Source organism: Haliotis asinina, chromosome 2, assembly GCF_037392515.1.
Source record: "Haliotis asinina isolate JCU_RB_2024 chromosome 2, JCU_Hal_asi_v2, whole genome shotgun sequence".
Classification (NCBI taxonomy): domain Eukaryota; kingdom Metazoa; phylum Mollusca; class Gastropoda; order Lepetellida; family Haliotidae; genus Haliotis; species Haliotis asinina.
The window spans coordinates 66,287,022-66,302,192 of NC_090281.1; the positions used below are offsets into that span (position 1 = coordinate 66,287,022).

Genomic DNA, 15,171 nt, shown 5'->3' on the forward strand with positions numbered 1-15,171 from the left:
TTCCTCCTCAGTGAGACAAAATGAGTTGTGCTTTCTGTAGGTCAGCCATTGGGGACTATCGATATTCCCAAACTACCATTTTATAGGGTTACAATGAGTTACAGAAATGAAAACAGAGGAGTTAGTTGCGAGTATTAGCTAATCAATGTCTACTCTCCATTTTATTTTAACTAAGTTGTAATTTCCTTTAGATCTTCACTAAATTTCCTACTCCATTGGAGACCCCTATAACAACACTAAGACAAGATCACTTTGTCCACTATCTCAGAGATGTAGGGGATTATTGACTCATTATGAGAGTAGAGAGAGAGTGCATTTTGTTGCCTTAATTGACTTCAGTTGTTTTTGTGGGTCAGTTGAGATGTGGGCAAGTAGAGCTGTGGGCGAATGGAGACTAAACCCTGTCAGTTGCCATCCACACTGAATTTCACTAGTTTACGTTGTTTACCAGAGCGCAACAGCGGATTTGTTGATGAGCCATTTTCAATTTCGTGAAGGGGTATGATCGCACTTCAACTTTTTTTCAATGGAGCCACGGATTACCCAATGGTTTAAATGGATCTGCAGCATCGTGAAGCGTTATTGCAAGATATGACTGTATAACATATTTACTTGTTTTTATCTTTTAGTCACATTGAAGATTGGCCTTTGTCTTATATAGATTTTAGTCATGGTCACTTCTCACAATTTTGTCTTGGAAGATGTTTCAGAAATCTAGTAGATTTGAATGTATAGATGCAGATGCACATATCCATTGTCAGTGTATGTGCATCATAGCTGGGATGGATCCAAATTTTCTACCTGCGGAATCCACCCGTTATTATCCTACCATATCCCGAGACACATTATGTTAATTCCTCACATCAAATTTGTAATAAATGGCATCATATTCTTCTGCCTGGAGGCTGAAATTTGTTCTAACGTGTCATGAGACAGTGCATTTAGAAAAGTTTGAAAATCAGTCCGTGGTGACCTTGAAGATAAGATTGAGGTCCCTCAAATCTGTTAGTGTCTGTGTCACCTGCCACTATAGGCTGTCACCAAAGTTTGTAAGAGTAGTAGTGCACTTATGTGGCACTTATATCCATTCACATTGCCTGCTTACAGTCCTACATACATTACTATCCCCGGTCATAGGACTGGGCGGTGGGGTAGCCTAGTGGTTAAAGCGTTCGCTTGTCACGCCAAAGACCCGGGTTCGATTCCCCACATGGGTACATTGTGTGAAGCCCATTTTCTAGTGTCCCCCTCTGTGATATTGCTGGAATATTGCTAAAAGCGGCGTAAAACTTAACTCACTCACTCACTATTGTACTTTCCAATACTTTCTCATTTTCCTGGAGAAACCCAACTCACTCACTCACTATTGTACTTTCCAATACTTTCTCATTTTCCTGGAGATCATACAGTCATGCTGCCTGTTAGGTGCAATAAACTAAACTTTAAGGTCACATAACAAATTTCATTCTGGATCAGTTGCAATTTAAAAAGGTTGAATTGGTAAAGGCATCCATTCCCAAATGGGTCTTGTCATCAGTATCTGTTGTGACACCCCAAAATTGTCCTACACATGGATTGAGTAAGAGCTTGAATTCAACCTTGTGGAATTCTGGCCCATTCCTTTTACAATGCCTGCAACAGTTGAGGCAGAGAACATCCCACAAGTGCTTGATGGGGTTCAGGTTTTGCAACTTGGAAGGCTGTGGAAGCATGGCAATGTTCTTAAAGGAACAACTCCATCTAGTGGTCAATGATGGAAAACAGTTAAATTGCCCTGAAGGCTCCGAAAATTAGATACCTGCATTTAGGATGTGGCAAAACTCTTACCAGTCAACCTGGATGACATAGTATTAGGTAAATGTTCATTTCATCATTACAGGTTCTTCTATCACAGCACTGAAGCAGAAAACGAAAGTCATCACTGAACCATCCACATCCCTAGTTTTGTAGATCCCAGAACTACTGATGTAGCTGGCACAGCACAGGGCCAAAATAGGGTCATGTAGCTCGATGACTAATGGCTTGCGCCAACACGCCCCTTACACCAGACACTGCACTATCAGTGGCATTTGCTGTGAATGAAGTACCCAGATCCTAGTTCTACCACTTCAAGGTCAATTTTGTGTAGACTTAATTTGTTGACATCATTCTTACAAAAAATCGATGATACTATGGTGAACACTGAGGTGACGTGTAATGACAGTGTTTCAAATTACTGCATTGAGTCAGGGCAGAACATTCCTTCATAATTCAAAACGTATGCCAATGACTGTTTACAAGCAAAAAAGAACTTTTACGTAAGCCTTGTCCCTGCTTATTATTCCTCAGAAGTGCATATGCAAATTACTTTTTCTCCATGATATTTCTTGCAGAGTGACACTTTTGAATTTGAATCAAATTATCAAAGATGCACTTTGTTAGCTGTGCATTTGTGTTAATTACATCCTGTAACATTTTAAAGTTTCCTTGCATTTTATTAGCTTTTGCAAGTCAGTTTAGAGAAACTTTGTTTTGTTGTTTCCTTGGGGCAAATGTGTTTTGGATACCTGCTGTGATTCACAAACCATTGGTTCACATGTCTACAAGTCATTGTCATTAGTTTGAAGAAGGATCAACAACACTTTCACCCAGTCAACTAACTTTACAGTTACATAAAGAATTAAGGAGGTGTGGCACACAACATGATTTGAAAATCTCTCAACCGCAGATAACTACGTAAGGTACACTTGAGACATATATGATCATACTCCTTTTGGAATTTTGCAAGGCATCTGGTGAGGTTGGTATTTAGAAACCTGGGGAAATCCAAGCTTCGGTAACATGTCAAACAGATGATGTTATATTTCAGTATCATGAGAATTAAGGAAGTAGTTTAGCAATTCTACCCAGAACATGTTCAATTTGTTGTGCATGAAGTGTACATTTATGTGTATGAATCATTCAGGTTTTTGCAACACTGTTGTTAGCATCACATGCTTATACCGACACAGTTAACAGTTTGCAAACCTCACTGGCTCACATCACAAAATCAAGTAAGATCCATAGATTTTATTTTTTGCATTTAGCAAAATGCTATTTTACAATTCTTCTCCACAAAGTCACTGGGAGAGAGATGTACAAATGATAAGAAAAATAATCAGCAAGAGCATAACATCATAAGACTATCTATGCAGACTTACAACACAACAAACATTCATCCATATTCAACAACAATGAAGTCATGATCTCCCGGAGTCTATTGACAGCAGTCTTCTGTTGCCATCTACAGTCAGATGATATATTTTAAAACTGACTGAATACAGGTGGGGACAAACTTTCAGTGACTGATTCACATTTTGATCATGCAATTATGGAAGATCAAGGTTTTCAATTATTTTTGGAAAGAACACTGGATATAAATGAGAGATCCATTTGATTTTGTGAATAGTATCAAATATACAATTTTTATAAGAAATTAACTGTGTATAACATATGATGTTCCGCACAGACATAATACACACAGCTGTACATATACAAGTAACCAAAAGCTAATGTACGATAGCCCAAAAGAATTTTTTTGGAAGAATTCTTGCAGTAGTATACAAATATACAAATAACAGCATTCTGAGATATCAAAAGTTATAAAGGGGATCAAAGCTAATGTCATGTACTGGTATATTTACACACAGCAGATTACACACCGCTCACTTCATGTCAAGCAAAATATCCTTCCAAACATGGACACCAGGTGCATGCCTTTCTAAAATTCTGTGAGCAACTGCTTGGACCATCTATCCATATTGTTTTGTCCCAGCAGTAATCTTCAGTTTGTAGCGATGAATATCAATCTTTCTGGCTTGTATAAAAAATATGAACCTTTGTGATTGGAATTTTTGGCATACACACATAAAATATAATACCTAATAATGATTCATGGGGAAAATTGCCAAGTGAAACTTGATAAAGTTCATAAACAAAGGAAAGAAGGAAAAAAAAACCAACAAGACAATTCACTGCCATTTCAAGAAAAAAAAGGTAACTGGGACACCATAACCACTTGTGGGAAATAAATGCCAATTATAACTATAAACTTGCCACATCCTTTAGCAGGAATCTAAATGCTGTTCTGTCCTGATGCCATCATATCTGGTTGCAGATAACTTGTATAGCAGAGGTTTACTGTGTGATAACTAGTAAGTAACAGGTATACCTCAGAGTACCGCATGTAAGTGATCTGGCATTATGAATAAGAGATTTACATGCAGTTGATCATTCAATGATCTGGAACCCCAATGTCAGTCTTTACATGCTACATGAAATTGGAAACATGGGTGAAGTATGAAGTGTTTCAGAATTCATCGTACAGAAAAACATTTTTTAGTTAAAAGTTACCATGAACCAACAATAGTTTTGAGTACATGAAAGTTATTTTGAACATAGTATTACTCAAGTATTTCCACAACACTGATGAGGACAAAACACCATCATGCAAAAACTTTATCTGCCAAGATGAAATTTAAAGGCACACTATCACGCCATACTTCTCTCTCTATATATATCAGTATTGCATTTCTCTCATCAATACTATCAGCCCTCGGCAAAACTACCATATAAGTTATTTTGAAAAAAATTACGTATTAAGATAACACTATGAAATAATGCATCGTGGCATTAATTGACTCTTGCACTTTCTACTGACTGAACTATGTTTAAAGCTAACCCCACTGAATTATGTTCCTTGGGGTGCTCTCTACCAATATTCTATTACTCAACTTGTAATTGAGGCCCATTTGGCAAACACCGACAACACCGTGTACAACAGTTTTCGATGTAAGGAGCAATTGTTTACATTCCATATATGGCAAGGGTTATCTGTTTGGAAGCTGTTTGCCGCAAAGTTCTGGTATTATATTCATAGAAGGCTAAAGTGAGTGCATATTCCCCACTATATATATTATATCATATACCAACGTATTGTTGAAAGCGTGACATTGTGCCTTTACCACAACACAAAGAATATATAACATATGCCAATAATTTAATGCAAGACACAGTGTCCTCTACTATTAAGTGCAAATATGTCCATGGTCCACTGCAGGAAATTAGACATGTGACCATGGCACGCAAATGGATCAACCTAACACTGACCCTTTTTTGTAGATCACATAAAGTTTCAGGTATACAAGCTATACTTCACAACCCTTTTCTGGCCATTGATCTCTTTGGAGTCACACACACGGAAACTGTCACTTGTCTTTAAATTTACAAGACATTACTAGAATCATTCATGCAAAAATACAGCACATTGGTTTTTTCAGATGTTGACACTGGTAGAAGCTCATCTGAACTCCTTGTTCAGTTGAGATATTTCTGACATAAAAAAAGGTAACTAAAAAAAAACATAAAAAATATATATTGTCATGGACAAACATGATATCTCAAAATCCAACACATCTCAAACAATAGGAAGCTACACTAATACTACATCAATAAATGATCTTTCCTATAGAAATATTTACAACAACAATATGAAAATATTATTTTTATTGTATGTCAACACTGCTTGCTTATCACTGAGTTTAAACAAGAACACTGCTTTCACTAACACATAATCACAACCAAATAAATTATGTGAAACATATGTTCATAATGTGTGCAATATTGTATCGGTATTTATCTGGGATGTTAAATTGTGTTTAAGTTCTGAACTTATTCAAAAACATCAAGGTTTTGACACATGGAAAAGATATTCGCAAATCCTGAACAATAATGTTACCTAGCTGGTCCATGTGCAGGCTCAACCCTTCTCATACTGGAATGTCCTCATAACATCTGTACAAGATCAACAAAATTTTTAATTTTGTACCAATTACACTACACGATATATGAAATTGATAAAGCAAATGATATTAAAGTCTCTGAGCATTAGCTACTTTCAGCACCATCACAGCTAGACTAGTCTCTTTGAAACTTGTAACCCCAACATAATGTTAATTATCACATATCTGCTATCATGTACATGATATATGACTTCTAAACTTAGATAAAACACTAAAAACAAACATTTGCATTCTTTGCAGCAACTGTACACACTTGCTACTGTTCTGTTACTTTCTATTGGCACACAATTTCAAAGTCAACAGTGTTATCATCATCAGCTCATATCGACTGATGTTCTTTGCAAACTGTTTTAGAAACACAACAATATCTAATCTGCAGGAAATAAAACTGATCACAACCATAAAACATCAGACATCAGATCTGGGAAATGACAGTTGAACGCTTGTTCTTAAGATCTGTTCACACCTGTGTGTGAAGATGGGCAGCTAGAAGTCTTTGTGAAGCCTGGTCTTCATCACCACTATCCTCACTCTGGTTGATTTCACTGTCTTCAATTTCACACAAATAAGCAGAGATATCAGAACATGACCCATTAGTAGAGGTATAACCACCAGCTGAGACACTCATGTCATCCATCATTGATGCTGCTGATCTGTTATGATCTGTATTATACTCACTCCTGGTAGTGTACCCTGGAGCCAGATTACTTCTTTGAGGACCAACATTCTGATAGCCATAGTGGATGACACTGTCGTTATCATTATCATCACTGACATTACTGTTGTCATCATCAGTTGGAGGGTCTGGCCATTCATTCTGTCCCATCTGTCCACTAAAGCTGTAGTTGGGTAAGTAGTGATTAGGATGATGAGATACTTGAAGACTTTGAGGTAGTTCATAAGTGTCATCCATGTCCCGCAATTCCAAGATTTGTTGATAGTTTGGATGGTCTGCATAGCAGGGTGGAAGATCATCCTGGTCATCCATATCAAATTCATTTTCTGCATACTCAGAATCTCCAACATATTCAGAGTCTTCAACGTAATCTGGCTCATCGGTTACTGTTCCTGGGTCTGGTTCAATGTTGCTGATATGGATGTTGGATTCGTTACTGTTGTTACTAGAGCTTGGGGAATCAGGAACTTCTTTAGCTGGAACCTCACTGATATTGGGGAGTGATGGTCTAGGGGCCCAGTCAGATGTGTCCCAGTGATAGCCTGGAAACATAACATGTGAATCAGTAAATGGATGCAAGCTCTGAATGTTGGGGGAAAGGTCAGACATATTTAACATTTTAAACAATTGCTTTCTAGAATATTGACATTACTAAATCAGCTCAGATTGTAACATCTTCCTTATTTGTGTAGATGTCAGATTATTTGAAAATTCAATGCCAGCTAAATGTATGAAGTTAGTATATACAACCATAACATAATACTGGGTATGACGAACTTATGGTGGTGCCAAGAACAACCCTTCAGACAGAATAAAGTCACATGCACTAATCCCGTGCCATTAGTTGTGTTATAAGGGACTCTGTCTGCAATAACTAATTTACTTACAGACTTTAGGCTGTATATATAGTAACCTATATAGCCCAAGCACCTTGCAGCCCCTGAGTTTAGTATGTGGACTAATATTAGCTGATAATACTTAACTCACGATATTGGACAGGTGGATAAAAATTCAGACTGTTTGTTTAGTAATGCTCCCCACCACATACGACACATGTAAACATTTCACAATTATTTTGAATAAAAAATGTTTGATTTCGATGCAAACAGTTTGAATAGCACCACAAGGCTCTGTGGTGGGTATATATTATGCCACTTCATGTCTTTTTTTTGAATGAAAAACAGTGCTGACCCATGCCACTGTATTTCACCTGAAGTTAAGAGTGTAAATGGCATCAAAGGCAACCACTGAATAAACGCTGTGGTCAGTATTACTATTACTATTCTGCCTAAACTGTTCACAAAACAATGAACATAAAATGAACTAGATTTCTGTAAATTTATTTACAATCACATTCAATCCAAACTGTAATATACTTCTAAAGAGCACTGATCATAACTATGAGGCCACACAAGTTGTCCAATGCACTGAATAAAACTTGATGTCATTTGAAAAAAAAAATGACTGAAGTGTATTTCTTGTATATAGAAAATGGTAATAGTACATAATGAAGTAAATTTTTCGTAGAAGATGCATGATAGGTTCGTCAACATCAATATACACTTTGCACCACCGCCATGTGTCTTCAGTTTGTAGACAATGTCAGTAACAGTTGAAGGACATGTTTTGACACTTATTCAATGTTTTTATGACCTGGAGAATGGACAACTACTTCACGACATCCATGAAAATGGAATGATTGATGGTGAAGGAAAAACACATGCACATACATTGCATAACAAGCAACAGGTAACATCTTAGCCATTCTTTACACCATGGTATTTAGAATGGCATTATTGCCAGAGATAACTGTATCTGTCAATAGAGATGTCTTGACAGATTATCTGAGAATACATTTCAAACCAGGAAGAATTGCAAATTTGACAGTGACCACGTATTGAGCCTCTGAGGTTACTACACATAAACAAATTGTGATTCCATTGTAATCAGAAATTTTTAAGTAAAGGAAACAAGAAAGATCACTTTTACTGAAATCTGGACTAAGGTCAAACGAAGTTAACAATTTAAACAAAAACAAAACATTCAAGTATGCTGCATTATCAATATTGTAAGAAATAAACTGCATGGTCCCTAAAACGTTTTAGTTACATCTTTTAATAGAAGTCAATTTTGTTCAAAACTTGGATTATTTTAAAAATGAGTTCCTAGGTAAAATACAGCGGCATTAATGTTAACATTCCATGCAATAATGTTAAATTAAGAATTATAAACTTGAACACATTACACACCAAATTACAGTTTGTATACGACATGATTTCTAAATATGGTCATGTCAAGATTAATGCCTAAAATACATTGAAAAATAGAATGTGTGATCTAGACAAGTCATTACCTGCTGCTTTTGACTCAGAAGTGTACTATTTAAGATGAGAACTGAATGTGTGCCAACACAGACACCAGAAGCTAAGACATATTGAGGAGAAAGTAGACAGTTTGGCAGAGAAAAATAAAAAGTGGCAATTTATGAATGGTGCACTCAACAAAGGAAACACCACAAAAGATGCACTTAAGAAATAAAAGACTTTAGAGAAATGGTGGGATACACATTCACAAAAGAAACAGGTGATTTATTCAGAACACATGAAGAGGGGTAATTGTTTCCTCACTACAGGTACTCAAAACAAACTTGACGGGAAACGTTATCTCACTTTGACATTGGAAATAATTTTTATCAATAATCAGAACCACACTTATCCATACTGGTAACTGAGAACACAAAACATGCATAAAGAGTAAAAACAAGGTTGCTCTGTGGAAAGAGATTCAGCTGCCATCAAATGGTATGCAGGATATGATAGAGATGTTACTAATTACATCCTGACTGGCTTTAACTCCCTGGCAGATAGAGAAATAAGGATTAGACTATGTACTCATGCACCAGTATAACACATATCACACAGGCAGCACAGCAATGTCTACCTTTCCTTTTCCCACGTTTAGCTGGACAGAAAGGTAAGAAGAATGTCATGAGTAAAACATTCACAGATGAGGAATGATATATTTTTCAGTTCTTAACTATCTGTGACATTTGTAATATAAAATGCAGGGCTTTCAACATGTCAAGGCATAAACAGAAATTATTACAAACAGCCTTTCTAGTGTGAAAGCATCACCTTTTGCTTGGTAAAGTATACTGCTATTCTAATATATCAACATATTTGATTACCTTGCCTCTAGCTAGCATAATGAGGAGCCAAAATGGCATTTCACATCAAATTGCACTGACCCAAAATCGTACATAGGACACTTTGAGCAGGTATATTTACTTACTGTTATTTATTGCTGAATGTGTTTAGTTTTAAGCCGCACTCAGCATTGTTCCAGCTAAATAGTGGCAGTTTGTAAATGTTCGAGTCTGCACAAGACAATCCAATGATTAACAGAATGAGCATCAGTCTGCGCAAATGGGAACCAATTATGTGGCAACCAAGTCAGTGAGTCTGATCATCTGATCCCGTTAGTCTCCTCTTACAGCAAGCATAGTCACCTTTTACTGTACTCTGAAACACATTACCCGTACATGGCAGCATGTAGGGCTGCACCAGACAATCCAGTTATAGATATAGTGAGCAATGATCCACACTGGCAGGGTTTGATGACACAAAGTCAACAAGCCTCATCACCACTTCCAAGTCAGGTTAGGGCCATTTCTAACCAGAACTTCACCTACCTCAAAGGAGCAATAGACTTCTAGTGCTAATCAGTTTATTTGCTTGTTGATACTACTTTGTGAGACAAGAATGTTGGCTAATGTCTGTATTCCAAATGCATATTTCTGAACACTGATTTGTTACCATATGAAATTTGCAGATTTTGACTTACAAAGGATGCATAATAATTTCTTGCTTCAACATAAACAGACTAAAAAGAATGTTGAGGATTCACCTCACGTCTATTCTTAAATAGCCTGAAAGGTTAAACAGATTGAGAGACGTACTATTTATCATCCTTGTCAGGCCCTACTAAACTAAACACCTATCATCAGAACTTTGTATCCACTTCATGTGCTGTTCATTGTCTGCTAACGACTAGATTTAACATACTAGATTGAAACTTGTCAGATGCTTTTAAAAAAAATGCAATCAAAATACACGTTATCATTATAACTTTTATATCATTATCACAGTGTGATGTTATCAAATATGCAAGATTTGTCACAGAATAAAATACGAAATATTATTTGAATTATTCACAATTATCGCTGACATAAATAGACCTCTATAACATCATTGCCAGACTTTTCCTATATATATGATTGGCTCTGAAATCTAAAAATCAGATGCCATTAATGCTTAAAAAGAGTTTGGACCATTTGAATGTCCTTGTGTGGACATTCTGGGCTTGAAGTGTGACTTCATTTGTCCACTTGACAGCAAGCTCAAAATGTGAACTGACTTCAACATTTGTGGCTTCCTTTTTCCTGCTAAGGCAAAAGGAGCTACTGGAAGAAGGGGCTATGAATTCTACACAACATGATTGTGTGATCAATACCCCTTGCATCAAATATTGTAAATATATTGTTACATTTGGTTTCATGGACAGTTTTCCATAACACAGACAGGTCTTCCAGTCTGTGAGGTTTCCATAGATGTAGCCAGTCTTAGCAACTGTCTTAGATGGCTGTCCAAGCTAACCTGGCACAGTTGTTTCAAATACATGTATGTCTGTATCCACAATCCATATTTTGCCTCCTCCATTCAGTTGTAGTTTGTTGGTGACAGGAGTAATGATTTATCTGGAGTAAGTGACAGTCAGCAACCATCAAAGGGCCAGGCCCTTCCTTGATGGGACCTCCTCCAATGGCAACCAATCAGCCATACTTCTCACTCCCTCTCACTAACCTGCACAGCTACCATGTCATGCCAGTGATAATAGAGAGTCAGTTTCAGTTGACAGTATGAAATCAACCTTTAGCTCGGTCTACAGCTATTGACCAAGTCTGGTCACTGTGCGGTACCCATCCAAAGTCAGTGATGATGTAATCTACGACTTGGTTCCTCACTAATGGCCTTCTTGCACGAATCAGTCTTGTGCAAAAAACTCATGTGAATGAGCTGGGTTTTACGCCACTTTTAGCAACATGTCAGCAATATCTCTTCAGGGGAGATCAGAAATGGGCTTTCATAGAATGTACCCATGTAGGAATCAAACCAAGGTCTTAAGTGTGATGAGCAAACGCTTTAACCACTAGGCTACCCTACCACCCAAAACCTCTTGTGAAAGTAATTCGAATTGGAAGCTGAGGCATTATTCACACACTTGTATTAGCAGGATTGAGGGTTTGCATTAGCATGACATGTCCACACTTGTTTTACGACGACATGTTTAAAAGAGAGAGATAACTATTTTATCTCAACAAGAAATGTTATGCGAGGTTACAAACCATTACAGTGTGACAACCACCATTTTTTTGGTACTAGGATATATCTGATGTCAGCACAAGCACACGCAGGAATGAAGTGAGGGTTCCTGAAATGCACATGCACGTGAAGTCCAAGCACCAAAGCATCTGTGCAAGGCCTGTTTCTTAACCTGCAAGGTCCTAGAAGAAATGATTAAAAAACGCCCTTGATTTGTAACATTTCCATTATTATAATTTACATTTGTATTTTGAGTTGGGTTGTGTGACTCACCATTCAGGTCCTCCTCACTCTCTGATACAGGCAAACTACTGTAGGAGCTTGCATCCTGTCGCTGCAGTCCACAGTGAGCAACAGGCACCACCATGCCAGGCATTGACTTCGTCACTTGCTTTTTGTCAACTACAAGGACAACAATACAAACACATTCAACAGTTTGTGTAATTTCAAGGCTTTATTTTCAGTATCTCTGTTGTCCTTGCATGGACTCGTGTGGACTTACGTCACCACAAAAACAGATAAGAGAGATAACCTTGGTATAACTTCCACCAACTGATTCGAACTTGGTGAAATTGAGTTCATCATTGTGCATCAGGTAACCATATCGGTGTAGGAACTACACTAGTGCTACTTCAATTTAAAAGGAGTCACCAGATGAAGACAATCCATCTTGTCCCCACAAACATGAAAGAACAACTCATTTAACTGTTACTTAACTAACATGAAGAGAGAATGTTTCTCTGAGCTTCTGTCTGAATTACAAGAGTAAATTCTCAGCTACCTATTCATAACAATAAAATATATATTCTAAACACCCCTGTTAACAGCAAAAGGCACAAAGTCTATTGTGTGCAGGATTTCAAGAATATATATTTCAATACTTATTAGTTCATGGTTAAAACTGGATAGGAATTCTGTGACAACTTTCAAGAGATGCCACTGCTAAGGTCATCAATGCTAAATCCGAGCTAAATTCATTCAAGGTTAAAACAGCTGACTGGCTTTGAATGCTATGTAATAACATCACTAAATGAAAATTACCTTCTGGGTAATTCTCCAATATATTCGGGTACTCAAACTCCCATGGCTGTTTCTGAATGGAATCTGTATCTGAGGGTGCATTAGACCTAGGGGGTGGAGGCAGCACTGATGGAATTATTGGGCTGCTTCGGTGGGAAGACTGGAACGTCTGCAGGTATTCCTGGAATGTTGGGATGTTATGGATACCTGTTGTCTCCAACTCATCTGCAGCACTGCCATAGTTTCTGACCGTGTCAAAGTTGTTAAGTGTGTTGAGCGAGTCATGGGTACTTGGAGTGTAGGAAGCGGGTCTTGTGGGCACAGGGGGAGGTTGTGGCGTGTAAGTGTGAACAGCTGCCATATCTGGGTTGCTCAGCTTGCGTTTCATCTCATGTTCTTTCATGCCATGATACTGAATTTCATCATCTCCACTGGCAATACCAGAGGTGATATTGTTCCTCCTACGTTCTCGTTTCTTTCTCCTCCACATACGGCACATGACAAAGATAAGCACAATGAAGATGAGTCCAGCTCCAACACCTGAAACAGCAGTGCACTAGAAACTATATCTGCAATCTAATCATCAGCAGGCAAAGTTTGCAATGGACCATCGTTACCAGATGGAAGTCTACAAGACATGGCCTCATTGGTGGGAGTTTCTCAAATGACAGTTATACAACTGTTGAAAATGAAGTTCATATACTGAAGCTTAACTTGACTTAAATATAATTATGAGCCAATAAAAAAAATAAATAAATGGTGCTGAATGAGTGTAGCTTACATGACACAGTTTACAGCTTGAAATGCCAACAAAGACTAATATTATTTGCTGTCATTATTAATTTTCAAGCTCTTTTCACATACATTTCCGAGACTAATAAACAAATGTGAAGCTATAATTAAATTCTGAATAATATCAGACTTTTGCTGTCATGATGGTAAGGTGTAGAATAATTTCAGGGGAAAAAATCCTCAAGAATATATGAAAAAGAAAAGTAGAAATCTTCCAATGGCATCATTTCACACACGAACCATGTTTAAGGCAAGTTTCAAGAAATATTCCACAGTTAATGATTTCTGCTCTGGAAGCAAGCAGTTTGGTGTCATGAACATATTTTTAAATACAAAAGAAAAAAAATAGAAATCCCAAATGATGAAAAGGCACAACTCCATAATGAGACTGAACTTGTGCCAGCAGGAACACCTTTGCAATAAGTTTAAAATGAAGTTATGAGTTTGTGGGAGTGGCTCTTCTGTCCTGACTGGATCGGTCTGTTAGTAAATGAAACTAATCATTAAATTCTTGTCATGCCAACTTGTTTCCAATTGTATGTAAAACTAACAGAAAGTCTGGAGGAGCAGGCTAACCTAGGTCACCTGTGCCTTTGGGAATATACATCAAACTTTGTAAATGTTTGAAATGAACAAGTATTCCTCTCCCAAGCATACCAGATATATGACACATTTTCAACAGACACAATGATAGAGGCGGTGTGAGAAACAGTTGCCAAATTTCATTAGCCAGTCAGGATGTGTTACTAGCCCACAAAATAATTCACTAGCCCAAAATTTGCACGTTGAATCTAAGCAAACAGAATACAAAATATAGATGCAAGCAGGATATTGTTGGCATGACACAGGTTTCATCATTCACCTGCAAATATTTTTGCATACTTTTGCATGATTTGTAACTGTATTGTAACTTTACAAGTCAGAGAGAGTGATTTAGCTAATGAGATTGAGGTGTTTCCTACCTGCAATGCCATATATTTCTTCAGCCTTGATGCCCCCAGTGATGACTGGCAATATGAGTTCCTCACAGTGTCTTCCCTTCCTGTCCATGGTGCAGTTGCAGTAGTATGTGCCACCTGCATACACATGGCATGTACTGCCATGTTGACATGGATTGTTATGGCAGATGTCTGCTGTCACCTCGCACTGGACACCTGAAGTAATACTCATTCAGATGAATCAAGTATCATCCACTAACATCTCACTTATCATGAGATTTTAGCATTATATAATTCATACACATAAATTCCACATATATATCAATAAATCAAATTAATGATCATAAAGTTCTAAATGTATTTGTAATCATCAGGATACTACCTCTGTGACTGCATAAAAGAAAGAGGTAACTCAACTTTTTCCAAGCATACATTTGGTCACTTGGTAATAAGATACAGTAATACTAGGGAATTACATATGTTACAAATGACGTAATAATTAAGCCCCAAGTGTAAGGGTTGGCATATCTCTGCAACTCCGATGT

General features: G+C 37.3%; 1 protein-coding gene across 5 annotated transcripts in view; it reads right to left on the minus strand.

Moving 5' to 3' along the window:
• Positions 1-3,033: 3,033 nt before the first annotated feature.
• LOC137274179 (protocadherin Fat 1-like) overlaps positions 3,034-15,171 on the minus strand; it is an 86,880-nt gene continuing 74,742 nt past the window's right edge. For 3 of the 5 annotated variants that reach the window (XM_067807218.1, XM_067807217.1, XM_067807216.1), the window contains 5 exons: positions 14,651-14,842; positions 12,918-13,436; positions 12,150-12,278; positions 9,436-9,456; positions 3,034-7,037 (listed from right to left, as the gene is read on the minus strand). In XM_067807218.1, coding sequence (XP_067663319.1) covers positions 6,280-7,037; positions 9,436-9,456; positions 12,150-12,278; positions 12,918-13,436; positions 14,651-14,842 — 1,619 coding nt within the window. In that variant the 3' untranslated portion in view covers positions 3,034-6,279. The remainder of the gene's footprint in view (positions 7,038-9,435; positions 9,457-12,149; positions 12,279-12,917; positions 13,437-14,650; positions 14,843-15,171) is intronic. The other 2 variants (XM_067807219.1, XM_067807220.1) reach the window with 2 other exon arrangements.